General features: G+C 36.8%; 1 protein-coding gene across 2 annotated transcripts in view; it reads right to left on the bottom strand.

The window, feature by feature from the left end:
* The window catches only part of LOC145997404 (calpain-9-like), a 219,654-nt gene that overhangs the window by 25,879 nt on the left and 177,099 nt on the right, over positions 1–16,676 (bottom strand). For both annotated transcript variants that reach the window (XM_083134411.1, XM_083134413.1), the window contains exons 10-13: positions 15,087–15,244; positions 14,001–14,070; positions 12,553–12,649; positions 10,187–10,314 (exon numbers count right to left, since the gene is read on the bottom strand). In XM_083134411.1, coding sequence (XP_082990537.1) covers positions 10,187–10,314; positions 12,553–12,649; positions 14,001–14,070; positions 15,087–15,244 — 453 coding nt within the window. The remainder of the gene's footprint in view (positions 1–10,186; positions 10,315–12,552; positions 12,650–14,000; positions 14,071–15,086; positions 15,245–16,676) is intronic.

The raw sequence follows: 16,676 nt of genomic DNA, 5'->3' as shown, positions 1-16,676 counted from the left end.
CATCCTTATCATAAGCTGAAATGCAAAGTGACACGAATACAATTTTGATCTCTAGAATGAGAAAGACAGATACTGAGAATGGTGTGAAACATGCAAATTGTCCATATAATTTCCCTCTGACACATTGACATGACGACCCCGAAAAGTGCTTCAGGTAAAACGCAATACTCAGTCGATCACTTCATTTCCCTCATCTCCCGATAAACATTTTCTTGCCTTCCGCTCCGATTTGTATGTCAGCAATCAATTTTTATAACGCATTTTTATTGCAACCAAATCACAGGGATTAATTTATCTAAGCGTGTCTGTCCAATGTTACTAACATTCGAGAAAAAATATATGTTGACTACTACCAACACTGCAGACGCTGCCAAAATCTTGGGTACCCTGGATTCTTAGAACCATGTGCTTTGAACAGGAAAATGCACCGTGGGATGAGCGCAGGAAGACCCAAACATATGGTGGGGGTTGATCGGAGCCAATGGGGATTGCCCTCCGAATTTCTAGGGTACCCAACAAAGGCAGCAGCTTTTGCTCGTGGAAATCGGCAGAAGCCACGGTGGATGGGATGGGTGCGGGCAACACCGAAGGCACAATCGGGATCATTCGGGCAGACGTTCGGGACTGCCTGGAGGGCCAGGCTACTCGGGCAAGGCAGCAGCGTTCTCGGACGAAAGATAGAATTTCTGGCAGTGGAAGGGGTTTCGGAGAGACGATAGTTGAATTTTCATGCTCCGAGAAGGTGGGGAAAATTATTATTTTTTCTTACGGTGTTGTGGGTACGCAGTGAGTACCTTGCGTACCCAGAATGCACGCCGCTGGTCTAAAGTAAATACTTTGATACTTGCATTTGCATGTTCGAATCCAAAGTAATACGATTTTCTTTCCCAGCAAATGACATTGAAACTATTAATAACTGTTTTGGCAATGTGATATTGATATCATATATTGAAAGATTAAAAATGGAGAATTTCTCATAAACCAACTTATAAATACCACTGATGTGAAGCGTGAGATGCACGATCAGAAAGCCTGAATGTTGCATTGAAAACTGCAGAGAACAATGACTGACTTATGAACAGCGAAAAGGGATTTTAGATATTACTATAAATAAACAAGGGAGAAGAACACAGGTTGATTTGATGAACTAATTTGTAAACTAAAAGTTTTAATTAAAGAAATAAAATACGTTCACGATTTAATATGTCATTCAATTTCAGGCACATTACACCAACTGAGAGTATTTTCAAAATTAATAATATTTGGATAACCGACAAATCCGAACTTGACGTTGAGCCCGTAACGCACTTGATAATTACAGAAATATACGTAATTTTACTTGAGCATGCCCTTAATTTTGTGTCTTGATTGTGGAAATAATGTGTTGCAACGAGTAGTAGTATGTTTTAGAGAGTGTTTATAATCTCTTGTGTACTGCATAAGAATATTGAAGTCATTCTTAGTTTCCTAATCAAATAAAAATTATTTATTGTAATCTTTAACAAGGAAAGCTTTTGTTTCTTTGCAGCTGTTAATGATAGAAATTCAATTGCAAACAAGTTACCAAATTAACAAATATTTATCTTACATATTTGTGCTATGTGCCCGTATGCTTTATACAGGATGAGGAAGGAAGCAGATTGTTGTTGGGTAACCTGTCCTGCTTTTGTCAGAAAACCTGATCAGCATACTGAACCAAGCCGTCACACGAGATACGACTTCAATAATAAGATCAGTTTCTATGGCCAACTTACTCCAAAAAGGGTAATAAAATTGTCAGTTTGAGGAGACTGAGAAATAATTGCCTCCCATATTACATTATACTCTGTATGCCTAGTGTGGTTTGCCTGTCCCTAAAGAATAAGCAGAAGACAAACCTCTGTCGATTGTAACGCGTGTAAAGTCTGTTCCAGCTTACAAATCACATGCAATACCTTCGCTCGCTTCAGTGTGCTGCACAAGGTCATGTTCTACTGATAAGCAGACACCACGTGACTCCACGGCCAACCGACAGCACCCCAGAGAACCTTCTGTAACTTTGCGAGGTTCCTTCGCATCCCTGATGAAGCGCATGCGTGTAGTCCAGGCACATTTTGCATAATTGGGTAACTAGCAGTGAGTTTGGATTCTGGATATTTTTTGAACTCGGAGAAAAGTAATGATGTGCAGAAAAAAACATTTTTTCTGTATATTTCGATTGTGTGCTCAAATGTTGCAGTAAACATATCTCCGTGACACACAACAACAATTACATTAGCCAGTCACTCCCGAGAAAAAAGCCCTTCAATGTTTAGAAACTTAGCAAGCGTTACTCACGAGACGAATATATTGTCCGTCTGTCAGAAAGCCCGGTGGTGTGGTGGTAGCGTGTTAGTTTGACACGCAGAAGGTACTTGGTTCGATCCAGTTTGATTGCCTCCACTTTTTTTCTCAACTCAAGCAACTAATTATTTCATTTTATTTATTGCATACATTCTTATTTTATTTGCTGTGCGAATTGTTGAATTTCGAATTGAATTTTGTTTTCCAAACTTTTACGATAATTACTTGCGAATAGAATTATATTTATTCCTGGTTCATTTTCTCGAAAGAAATGTATACTTTTTACCAGGTATAACATTTTTTGAATAAAACACGTGGACAATTTAATATGTAAATGTTTGTAAAATGATGAGAAAAGTGGAAAACTATCTTAAAAAATATTTCCATAAATAAAATTGAAAACGGTAAAAATAGAGATTTCCACCCAAAAATAAAGTAAAAATATATTTCACCTTTATTTCAATAAATTATTAAATAAAATGCAAACATTTGTTGCTCGAGTTATTAAAATAAAATTGGGTAGTAGAACGGGAATCGAACCCATAACCTTCGGGACGTGATACTTATTCGCTACTATGGGGCTACCTGGTCACTTTAAAATCATACAATAGCATCTCCTCATCAAGGCACTTGGAAATTATCGAAACCTTCAAGCGCTTTTCCTCGGATTTTTTCTTCCTTTAAGTCCACTTTATGCACAGTAAGAAAGCTTATACCGGACTGGACCTACAGTTTAAAGTGGGATCCCAACCACTCGCGTATAAACCGGGTATCAAACTTTTCCTCGGAAATTGCTGGCTAACGTGCGTTATTATCAATACTCTTTTCGGGCATGGATGTTTGTGTGTCCCAATGAGAATAAACAGAACATAGAGAAAATTGACATGTATGACAACTGAGAAAAATATGAAGAACTGGGGATACTGACAAGTAGGTGTATTCCCTTAATTCAATAATAATAAAAAAATAACTGCAGAGTACCGTACCACTATAGAAAGTCCCGTCCCAAACCGTAGCATCTCCTTCTTAGATGAAATCAACAGATATTCGCAGTTTGTGACTTTTGTGCTTTTTCCTGAGAAACTTAGATATTTTTTTTTAGTTTACAATTTTAGTTCATCATTAGTTCTTCTCTCTTGTTTATTTATATTAATAACTAAATTCCTATTATAGTACGAAAATAAATTTCACTATTGATAAGTCATGCATTGTAAACTGTTAAAAAATAATGCATTGTTCTCTGCAGTTTAGTGTAGTAAGTGCAGTTTATGTAATTACATTAAACGTGACAGATCAACTACAGATCAATTTTTTACATCGGATAGACACTTGAGAAAAATTGGGAATATAATCAAAATGTCCATCAGCTATTCATTGATTTCAAAAAAGCATATGATTCGGTCAAAAGAGATAAATTATAAATAATATATATTAGTCGAGTTTGGAATACCTAAGAAGCTTGTTAATATGATAAAAGTATGCACCAGTGAAACAGAAATTAAAATTCGTGTGGGTATAATGTGTCTGACAAATTTACAATTCATGATGGATTAAAACAAAGAGATGCATTATCTCCATTGCTCTTTAATTTTGCCTTAGAATATGCTGTTAGGAAGGTAAAAGAAACTAACGAAGGACTAAATTAAATGGTGTGAATCAGTTGTTATCATATGCAGATGATTTAAACTTATTAGGGGATGATATAAATAGAATTAAGAATAATGCTAAAATATTTTTCAAAACTGCTAAAGAGATAGGTTTGGAAGTTAACAAAGAGAAAACTAAATATATGCTTACAGGCGGAAACCAAGTGTTAGGTAATAATCAAAATCTAATTATTGATAACAACTCGTTTGAACTAGTTTCCAAATTCAAATACTTAGGAGTAATATTAACAAGTGAAAATGATATTAAAGAGGAAATAAAAAGTAGGCTTAATTCAGGAAATGCACGTTACTTTTCTCTTCATAAACTTTTGTCTTCTCGTTTAATATCTAAGAAACTAAAAGTTAAAATATACAAAACAGTAATTTTGCCTGTAGTATTATATGGATGTGGAACTTGGTCCCTTACATTGAAAGAGGAACATAAATTGAGAGTATTTGAAAATAAGATCCTTAGGAAAATAATTGGACCTAAAAGGGATGAGGAGACAGGTGTGTGGAGAAGGTTACATAATTTGTATTCATGTCCAGATATTATTAGAATAATTAAATCAAGAAGACTTAGGTGGGCAGGCCTTGTGGCGCGAATGGGAGAGGAAAGAGGAGTTTACAGGATTCTTGTTGGGTCACCTGATGGTAAGCTGTAGGAAGGCCAAGACGAAGATGGAGGGACTCCGTTGAGTTGGACCTAAAGGAAATCCGTATGGATGGAAAAGAGTATATAGATCTTGCTCAGGATAGGGACAGGTGGAAGGCCTGTGTTGCTGCAGCCTTGAACCTTCTGGTTTAAGAAGGCTAGAGAGTGAGTTAGTTAGTTAGTTCTCTGCAGTTTTGAATGCAACATTCAGGCATCTGATCGTGCATCTTACATCAGCATATGATCATTTATAAGTTGATCTAAGCGAAATTCTTCATTTTTAGTATTTCAATATACGATATCAATATCACATTGCAAAAACCGTTATTAATGGTTTCATTGTCATTTTCTGGGAATAATTAAAAAATCGTATTACTTTTCATCTTTTCTGCTTTTGAGATTGCCAACATACGAAGTGGCATGTAATTCAAAAGGTTTTAAAGAAACCTGAGTTTTATAAATAAGGTTGGCTGAAATTAGATAAAGAAAAGTTACCTTCTGGTGGGCTCGAACTCAGGTTGCCCGCACGCTAGTCCGACACGCTAGCCAACACGCTAGCCAACACTCCAAACGAAACGATTTTGCAAGTAGTCCACCAAAACGAAAGTTTATTTTCAGATTGCTAATTCCCAAGGTATAACATGCGTAGCCAGGTGTGGCATGCGTTTTCTGTACTTTTGCTATTTGAGTAGCTTTGGTCTCTCCCTAAGTTAATCACTGGAATAGTGAGGAATGTTTTTTAGACGAAGATGAAAAATAGACACACAGTTATAATCCACCCTCGCAATCAATCCAGAACTCAAACCTGGAACCTTCGATGCGAGGTGTGTTTCTTGTTCTAACTATATCTGTGTGTTTTCGCTACATTCATAGTATTTCGTGAGTAGATATGAAGAAAGTAAATAAATAAATGGGTGGAAGGGGCTGGAGAATCGTAGCTACGGAACTATTGAGAAAATATCTTTGGCCAAGATAGAGAATTTCTATATCCCTTGTGATAGAGAACGTATTAGAAGAATGAAAGGACAGATTAAAATATTAAATTTGATGTGTATCCTTTCGTTAAAATGCCTAGAAAACAAAATAATAAACTTGTTCACTGCAAGAAAATAATAAAAAAATTTGCCCATGGTGGGGATCGAACCCAGGCCTCGCTGATGAAAGCTCTGCACGCTAACCAACACACTATCAATAGCACTACATTTTCTTTTTTCCAGTCAGTCTGTTTCCTTCCTCAGCACATGAAAAAGTAAATGCATCTTTATTTCTGATAATTGTCTCATTCTCTATTAATAGAAACCACGTGTGTCAAAAATAGACGCATTCATTCTGTGAAATATCACATGCTTCGCACATCATGCTTCTCCGTTTACTGTCATTTGGACATTCACTTGGAAGTTAAAACTTAGCTTTGTGTGTGCGTTTTCACGTGCATGTGTGTGACAAGAGTGGTGTGAACGTGTGTTGGATGTTGTTCTAGGTATTATTTTCATTCAAAGCATTAATATAACTGTAAAATATAGAACTTAGTGTATTGCAAGGGGTGAAAATATAAACCCAGTCCGTCAGGTTCGTTACCAAACAACATTAAATAATGGAACGTAACTTGGACCGAGAATTATTCCATGTCGAGAACACGAGACATTACTTCCAACAATCTTCATCTCGTATTTCTCTTAGGCATCACTACTCAATTTACAGTGATGTATACCCGTGACTGGTATACAAGCCGCAGAATTGCAATGCTGTTTGGGTTGTCTACTCACAAGGCGCTTGGTGGTCAGACACCGAGGGCTTGCTTCAGTGCTTCTTCAATAGGGTCGTTACAACCCAGCATTGTCCAAGACTGTAGGAGTGGCCGCTACGCCACTGGTTGTTGCAAAAATAATGAAAATATGGATTTTGCATAATTTTCAGGATATTCAGACTCCGTGAACCACACAGAAAAGTATTGATCAGCACCATTGATTTTAAATTCTAACTGATTGATTGAATTAGGTTATTTTACTTTAATTTTTCTGCCAGTTTTGGCTGAGGATGAATATGAGCGATGATATCATGAAATTAGTGAAGCGACATTTACAATGAACGCCCATGCTCAGACTGGGATTCGAACCTGAGACCCTTGGCATTGTAGCATGCTGTGCAAACCACTCCACCATGGAGGTCGGCAAATTCCAGCTGATACCTTCCAATATCAATACTGCTAGTATCGGCCAATGTTGATACATCAGTGTCAATATCAGCAAATCCTAGTTAAAAACCTTTTACATTTATGATGTGGTGTGGCAAACATAGTGAAATTATTGTATGAGAAAATTCCATGTTGATTCTTTTGTTGTTACCACCAATTAATGTTGAAGGTTCACTGCCTCCATTGATGTATGTTGTGAGCAGGAGCGTATATTCAAGGCTAGCTAGGCTATCTGTGAAGCCTGAAGCCTAGAAGGTAAAATCTCTTAGGAATTGTGTGAATTAAGCTGATTTGGAAAACAAGATAATGGCGATTCTGAAGTTGGCAACCTGAATTCTTAGGAGTTGGCAACCTGAATTCTTAGAAGTTGGCAACCTGAATTCTTAGAAGTTAGCAACCTGAATTTTTATAAGTTTGCAACCTGACTACCATTGGGATGGAAACATGGTTTCCTCGAAGAAGTCAATAATTAGTCTAGTCTTCTCCCTTCCTCCATAGCCTAGGACCAGGTGCCATACTGAGCTAGTCCAGGTCTTGGGCTCAGCATACGTCACTGGTTATGGGATCTACACGAGGGATAGTCGGGAAGAAAGTTTTCCGTATGTGTAATTCCAGAAAGCATGGGGATTTTGGGTTGGTAATATGTTGTGTTTATATGGGCATCATCTTTCTTTTCTTGTCTGACACCATGGACAACCAGAAGGGGGTCCCGCCCCCTCTTGGAAAAAAGGTAAAGGTAAAGTGTTCCCCTGTGCTTAGCACCATGCCATGAAGGCGTATAGGGGGTGTGGGGGTAACGCCCCACACTTTCTTGATCCGGTCGTGAGTAAGGGTGATGTGATCAGCACCACGCCCCTAACTGCCTTTACCCCCCAGGGTTTCCCCCGGGTACCCATGTTATTCGACGCTGGGTGGATGCCGGGGCCACTTCCAACGTTAGAAAAGTTCCCGGATTTGAACCGGCCGGGGATCGAACCCGGGACCTTTAGCATGGTAGTCAGACGCGTTACCGACTGAGCCACCGTGGCCCCCCTCTTGGAAAATGAAAGACAACCAAAAATTATATATTTCACACATAATTTCATTTCAGTCACAAAAATATATGTTAATTATTGCATGAACATGATAACTTCAAATTGAAGTAATGTTTCTTGAGGGGACAACACTATTATGGGGAATTCCCATGTCTGACGCATGGCCTTTTCCTTGCAGGGGATGCCAGTGTACTGCTGCGTTGAAGAAAGGAAGAAGTGATGAGAGTGTGTCCAGCCAACATGAAGAACAAAGATGTGTTGCAATGGTGAACAAAAGATGAAGTGCAAGCTGTTGATCGCTACGAATGGGCACATGGGACTTGCAGTTTGGAAATTCATAACCAGCTGGTTGAAGAGATGGTTGAGATGGCCAGGAAAGGGTGAAGGATGATGCGAGATTCGGGCAGCCATCCACAGCCTCTAGAGAGGACATCAGATGGGTTGATGAACTGATTCCAGAGAACAGGCGATGACATCACCACAGAATTTGCTGTATGCAACTTCATCAGTAAATATGACACACACTTATTTCCTTAAACTTGTGAAGCAGTACGACAAGTGCCTGAATGACACTGGGGACTATGTGGAAAAATAGTGTAATGATGCCTCCTTATGCTCATGTCATGTTCTTTCTCCAAAATAACACACTCTGCATAAGCAGACAAGGTAAACTTCTTTCCCGACTATCCATCATAGATGCCATAACTTACATTAATAAAGGCACTAGCTGTTAATTGGTCACAAGAACATAAACATTAACACGAAACTTTCTCCATTTAACTTTCATGTTTGTTTAATGTAACATTTTATGAGATTATAACATGGATCACGTAATAAGGAAGCTATACAGGAGTGTGCTTTAGCCACATATGTGAGAATTATGGGAGCTTTAAGAATTCAGACTCAAATGATATAACATGGGGGTTTCACACTGAAGTGACACGTGCTGAAGTACATCCTGCTGAAAAAAATTCTATATTCAAGTAAATGTACATTATATTTCAAACTACAGGGTGTTCATAAAGTCCTGGTACCATTACAAAAAACGTAGCTCAGAAACTACAATAGAACAATGATGTTGATTGCAAAATGAGCTACAACTCTCCATGTTTATATGCCATACACCTTAATGAGTGCCCCTCTAGTTGCTCTCAGAACATCAAAGCGGAAATTCATTTCTGCCCATACACGCCCCAGCATATCACCAGTAACAGTTAGGATACTCTCCGTTATTCTTCTTCGAAAAGTAGCAACATCTGAAACAGGAGTGCGGTAAACACAAGCTTTGACATACCCCCAGAAGAAGAAATCCAAGGGTGTGATATCAGGAGAGCTTTCAATTACTTAGGCACATATTTTTTGCCGAACAGCACGTTAAAACTACAATATCGTTGCACCAATGCAAAGGAATTTGCAATATTTTTCATCTTGCACTCATTAAGCATAAACAAACCGTCATTATCAGTGTTATATTACACATCTTGTAATCAACAGCATTGTTCTATTGCATGTAGTTTCCAAGCTGTTAATAATTCAGTAAGAGATTTTTTGTTTACAAAATTAATAGTTTAAATATATAATAATATATGTTCTATCATAGCAAATAGACTAAAAAAGGCAGGCTTGACTAGGATTCGATCCTAAGTCTAAAGAATAATGCACCATTCCTGTACTATGTGCCTCCACCATGTGTAGAACCTGGAACTCCTTGATTAAAACATTACTACTCCATCAGTGAGGCCCAAAAATGTTGCATGAAACTTTTTAACACAATTTATCAGAGTGATTCCTATAACAAGTTTCTCTAGAAGAGGAGTTCTTCCAAGGTGAATTATGTTTGGTCAAATTCGAGGCCAACCATGCCTCAATAAAGATTCAACTCTATCAAGTTACAATGTATTGGGAAGTCAATTGCGATGAACACTAAGTTCGATTTTGATTTGATTCTTTGATTTCTTTGTTTTAAGCCCACTTTATGCACAGAAAGGCTAACGGAGACTGGACCTACAGTTTAAAGTGGGATCCGAACCAGTGTGCTGTGTGCCTCCACCGCGTATCAAACCTAAGACCCTTTGATTACAAGGCAATTACATTACTACTACCCCACCAGGGAGGCCCCAATAAGTTCAAGAATGTTATTGAATAATTTAAAGTAATGATTCTATTCCCAAGTGGGAAAATTTTCATCCCTCGGTTGGTTCAGTGCCACCAAGTTAAACCTATCTACAAGGCTTGCGCAAACATCCCTCCACCTGAAAATTTCCAGGTCGTGTGCTGAATACCATTCAGTATACATTAACGTGTACAAAGATAAGTTAAAAGAACGTCAACATACCCTCCAGAAGTGAAGCATGTGCATTAGAACAGGTATTTCCAGCAGATTGATTCGGCCGCTGATGTTGTAATCCCTAAGCATTATCAGACTTTTGCACAATTCCAGACTTGGCTTCTCTGAGAGATAAGCTGTAAGAAATAATTTATTGTTATTTAATATCTTAAATGAATTATTAATGATACTATAAACTATTTTAACCTAGAATTAGAGGCAGTAAAGCATCTCCTACTCTCCCTAGGCTGCTTCTCTCCCTTCTTGTCCTTACTTTCAGTGTTGCCAGGTTCATGGCAATAAATATCACTGGATTTGTCTGCCTATGTTATAAATATTAATAATACTCTCAGTCACTAAGTATAGAATAAAAAGAAGGTTAACATATACCAATACCAGTGGCATTGGAAAATATTGGTTGGAATTTAATACCGATACTGACAAATACTTTTTCAGAATCTGGGTATCTCAAAATCTGCAAAAAATGTCTCATGACACTTTCAAAAAGTCTAAATATGTTGTAAATTAGGCAAAATGCATTATTTTCATTATTTTTAAAACAATCTTTTCGGAAGAAATTGATTTTATGATTAATTCATCGCTAAGATATAGTCCCAATCAGGCACGTAGCCAGGGGGAGGTCTAAGGGGGCTGAAGCCCCCTGAAATCCTACAAATATCTAATTTAAATAGTGTATAGTGGTAATTAATTTTACTTCCTTAGCAGGATTAAACATTAGAAAAAAGTTTAGTGTATAATAGAGGAACCAGACTATATTCTACCATTTAATCCAAAGAATAAATGGATCCACAGCTTCCAAAACTTATAGTTTTCTTTGTGAGAGGTCACAGAATATAAACTTTATTTGTAAAATTTACCACTAACTGTTGAAGCCTTTTTTTGAACAATTGTGTAAAAATTAATAAAATACAATAACTATGATTTTCAGTACACTAACTGCACAAAATATAAGGAAAATAATGGACAACACTTGTGTTGGATATTCACTCATACGATAGATCAAGTAGAAAAGTCTCTCCAATTATATAATAATAATAATAGTAATAAAATAATAACAACAAATTTGGATTAAAATTGGTTAATTTTAATAACTTATAATAGTTACTATTGTAAAATGAGAATTATAACCATGATAATAATTTATTATTGTCATTATTATTTCTACTGATGAAGTTTTATCAGTGACCTGCCCCCTCTCTGGCAACGCCTATGCTGATTAGGGATGAGCCCCCTCCCCCAAAAAATGGAATCCTGGCTACGGGCCTGGTCCCAATGAAAACTTATATATTACAATTTATTAATGTTCTGAACTACTTCATAATGTTACAATTTTCTCGTATCGTTATCAGTGGGAATTGCTAAAAGTAATCAGCATTGTTTCAGTGTTATTAAACACTAAACTCTATCCCACAACAGCTCTCTACCCACTCACTTTCTGCCCATCTTCACCTTTATGCAGTAGCTAAGTGTGGACTGACGAAGGAGGCAAGCAATGTTCAGTACAACAATAAATATAGTACAGTGGCATGCCAAAGGGGGGCAAGGGTAAAATTATGTAGCCTCATTGGCCCAGTCAGTTTTATAAACAACAACAACAACAACAACAAAAATCTACATTTCCCAAAATATAATAAAGTGACAGAAAGAAAATTAATCCATAGTCTCCGTAATTGTCATATTTACTTTCAAATTTCTTGGTAACATTATTCATATACTACTAAATACCTTACAAACAAACATTCCATATGCGACTATAGTGATATGGAATTTCCTATTTATTGATTACCCTTATTTGTGCATTTTTTTTTAATATGGGCAAACAATGACAAAACGTTGGGACTCGTTTGTTTATTTTATACAGCATGATTGAAATTGAGAATTTGTGGGCGCTCTGATTACTGGTTTCTGCTGGCAATGTCTCCTTCTGCTTTTGGTTGCTTTCCGAGAAGCACTAAGGATGTCCAATGCTCAGCTTCTCTCAAAGGATTGAGGACCGTTTCTCCAACATCATTTCATGCCTCGCCATATGATCCTTTGGATGTGTTGGTTTTTACCATACAGCGATCGAAAGCAGAGTGGCTGGTCCTTGCCAACAGGCTGCTTAGGGAGTTTGGGGCCATAAAATTTTGCAATAGTGAAAATTTGCAAGAGAATGGTGACCGACACAATTAAAAAAAAAATTAAAGAAAAAACTATTTTGCACTTCTTTGTTTCTCCATTAATTTCTGGAGTTCAAAGAATTACTTGTCAGAGGTAATCATTAAATCCAATAAGAGAATAATAACTACAATAATAATAATGAAAACAAAAACAAAATCAAATGGTGCCAGCCAAAATTGAAATAAAACAAATACCTTTCCAATGAGCTTTCAAGATCTTCTGCAGCTGTGATGCATCTACTTCCGCTGGGTATTTTGATATGAGCTTTGATAACAATGATCTTCCGTCAGGCTGAAAATAAGTATTTAGAAATTAGTTGTTCATGAAAAGAGAATGGCACTTCTTATTACATCCAAAGTAATGTATTGTAAACATATTAACAATATGTTTGTGAACAAATAGGACACATGAAATGTTCTGTAGCCAGAGCTGCAGGTACAGTCTGATGCACAAGTATTGCTCAGCAAATTGTCCACGAGTATCTTCATTAAAATCTCTCTTGCATCCTACAAGTCATTAAGGATGGAATTTTTACATATGCTGGTGCAGATGATGTAGGCAGTTTGTTTCAATTCTTGAAGCTCTCGTTGAGGAAACCAAAGAGAATAAATGTGGTGATGGACAATTTGATTGGCAATACTTTTTCATCCCACTCTACCACACCAGAGCCTCATGCTTCCAATACATGAGGTGTTCAGAGCACAAGTGTCGTAACTCCATTCAAGACAGTTTTGAGAAAAAGGCACGTTTAGATAACTTAGTACTATACTTACCTGTTGGAGCACAAACACAGTGTTACCTATGAATAATTATTTGAAACTTAGAAGACATTTACTTCTAGTACTCAAATATTACAGTTCTAAGTTATACATGTAACACCATTTCTACGAAAAGTGCCCTGAACTCCTCATATGTCTAGAAAACAAATTCGAAACAGGATTCTAAAATAAAAAAAAAGTATATATTTTTAATAAATCATAAAGATGCTTTCAAAATATTTTTCTCCACTTAAATACTCTTCAACAATGGATGAATTGAGTGAAAGGGTTAATTTTCCCTGATAGCACGTTCCCATTTCCATAAAGTACTAATGTCACGTCACATGATATCCTAAATGGTCTTCCCCAATGGTGTAGTGGAAATTTCGTCACCTTGCAATCAAGGAGCCCCAGGTTTGATATCCAGCAGAGGCACATAGTGGTTTGGATCCCACTTAAACTATAGGTCCAGTCCCAATTAGCCTATATGTGCATAAAGTGGACTTGAAAACAAAAAGAGCTCAAACACAAACTATCAATAAATAAATAAAATTCACTGACAACAATAAGTCTGCAGTGCATGGCTGCATACAATCATGATAAAATGTGTACTTTATGTTCTTGTAACATTGAAACAAGTTCCCAACAACAATGTTAAGAAAAGTTATTTTCCATGATGCTACAGGGTCAAATTTTGTCAGTGGTTAATGACAAAACCCAGTGTGTTTGTGTTTGTATGGTCCTGCTAAAAGGCGTATAGCCAAGAAACGCCTAATTTGAAGAGAAATGTCTCGTTCCCAGTAATTCTAATAATGCAGATTACAAAACAGATTGCATGACTAAGCAAGGAGAAAAGTTACCACAATGGTTATGGAAATACTTACAAGCATAATTCCATCATCCATAAACTCCACAGATATATTCCTGAAAACCATATTATCTTCGTTTACTTCCCTGTTGAAAAAAGATAAATATTGTTAATTCCAAAGACCACTACAATTGAAAATATAGAAGTAACAAAAATACACTTTCTATTGATTCTGAAGCCAATATTTATGATTTTACTTAATATGTTACTTTAGTTCCTATTACATTAAAGTAGACAATGACAACCTTTTCGAAGTAAAAATAACAAATTGGATGTGGAATATAAAGAGAAACATACCTCTTAAATATTATCCATTACAGAACCTATTATTACTACCAGTTTATAATAAAAAACAATTTTCACAAAATATGTGTTCACATAAATACTAAATACATTAAATATTTTCTCACATTTCTTATTCTGTAACATTTTTTTGAAAGTAAAAAACGTATAAAATTACATAAAAGTTACTGAAAACATCTTTTGAATAGATAATATAAAATTAATTTTAAAAAAAACGAAATAACTTTCTATTATGTATTAGGACCGAAATCATCACTGCTGCTAAGTCCGAAGTGGAATCATCGTTAAGAAATGTTCACAATGTGGACATTAATTATTAAATGCTGTTCTCAAGAATATACACAAAAGGGCAACTTAACTCGAAACAAGTACAAGTAAAATTCAGCAATGAGTGAGTGATTGATTTGGTTTATTTTACTTCGCTTCTCTGCCACTCGCAAACCCAGGGCAGGATTTGAACCTGGAACCTCTGGTATCATAGCATGTTGGCACGGAGGCCTGCTTCAGCAATGAAGAAAATGTGACATCTAGCAGTTGAGATTTGAACGGCGTGGATACAATACACATGCACAAGGAATGTGGAGCAATTATAGACCACCTTTCATTCACAATGGAATTTTACAGTGAATGACAGCTCTGCCTGTCACCAGTCTTATTTGACAGTAACAGTACAATGGGCTATGCCAGTCGCTTAACCAGTTCTTAAAGCATTTTGACACTAACGTCTGTCAATAAAGATTACAATGAAAACAGTCTGTGCATAATGGAATCCCACTGTTTAAAGAGCTATTTTACTCACCAAATATTGCTCTGTTCATCCGTGAGGATACGCAACAGGAACTTGCCATCACAGTTCGGGATGTTTGTTTGAGGTACGACAACATAATCTCCAGGTGGCAGTGTGAAAAATGTGACTACTTCTCTGGCCACAGAATGATTTGTAACATCTAAAGGTTTCTGTAAATAGTAAACAATTTGCACAATGTTATATATAGGAAGCATTTTCTGTTCTAGAACTGAAGTTTTACAGACCGTTGGCTGACATCAGCTAAGCGATTTTTGAAATTTACTCTCCTTTCCACTGTGACATCCCAAAATCTAAAAAATTGCATCTGCTTAGATTGACATCTTCGTGTGGTTTGCATTAGGGCTGTTGTCGAGAGGTTCGCGATAGTTTCATGACTCGCTACATAAACCTATCTGGACAACAGTGAAAGCAAACCACATGAAGATTCATGTGACTACTCATGCTGAGACCTTCATGTCGAAATTTGAGATCCAGGCCATATTTATGTACGTAAAATCTCTAAATCTGGGATTGATCGAAGATATTAGGCGTGCCTGGAAAGAAAGGTTACAACAACTAGTATTCATTCAAAAAAAAATTGACAACACATCCACTACAGATTATTTAGTGTTACACGAGTTATTTGTCCAAACACTTGTTAAGTCTAGGTACTAGTTTCTGTATTGCACAGTCATAGATTCTGCCGCCTGCTGCTGGAACCACATTTCAACTTTGTTCTTGATCTCTTCATCGTCCTGCAAGTGTTGACCTGCAAGATGTTACTTAAGGTGAAGAAACAAGTGCAAGTCGGTGGGTGCAAGGTCCAGGGTGTATGATGGATGGTAAAAAGCGTTGTCTTAGACATTTCCGGAATGACTTTGTGTCTTACTGTGAGATGCCGATTTGCACTAATTGTTTCACGGGAAAAATTGTTTGTGGATATCTGCTGGGCACTAGTCTCTTGCATGGAGAAAACTTATGATGGAGCGCACTTCACATTTGGCAGGATTCTGAACCAGCACAGCCATTGTCAATACGTATTACTCAAACTAGGCTCCAGGTAACAATGACAAACATCCGCGAGATGAGCCGAAGGATGAAGGTCAAAGCCAGTGTTGCCAACTATCACCTTTCGGCCTGTACAGGCTGTAACCTTTCTTTCCGGACATGCCTCATACATTGTACGGTAGTTGAGTACTTTCCTTCACTATGCTCCTTATACTACAAACATGCTTGAATGATACAGAGGAGAATTGAGGTTACACAGACATTAAGCATACAGTCCAAGCAAAAGTTAATTGCTTTTAATTTATAATAATTATTTTATAATAATAATAATAATTATTATTATTATCAAGCTTATGGTTATCACATCTACTATTCAAGTTTTATATATGGCCTGACCATCCCCTTCCCCTACAAAAATTTCTGGCAATGCCCATGTCGCTAATGTGCGAAATCTAAAATAATGAAAGAAAAGTCTCCCTTAGGATATTATAATAATAATTCTTATTTGAATATTATTATTTCTACTCATTCATTTTCTGTCAATAGCCTGATTATCCCTCTCCTCAAAAATTCTCATGTGTATATGTAACTTCA

The sequence above is a fragment of the Lepisma saccharinum genome, chromosome 13 (assembly GCF_977018435.1).
Source record: "Lepisma saccharinum chromosome 13, izLepSacc3.1, whole genome shotgun sequence".
NCBI lineage: Eukaryota > Metazoa > Arthropoda > Insecta > Zygentoma > Lepismatidae > Lepisma > Lepisma saccharinum.
Note: the sequence above shows the minus strand (reverse complement) of the source record. Positions and strands in the feature narration are given on the sequence as shown.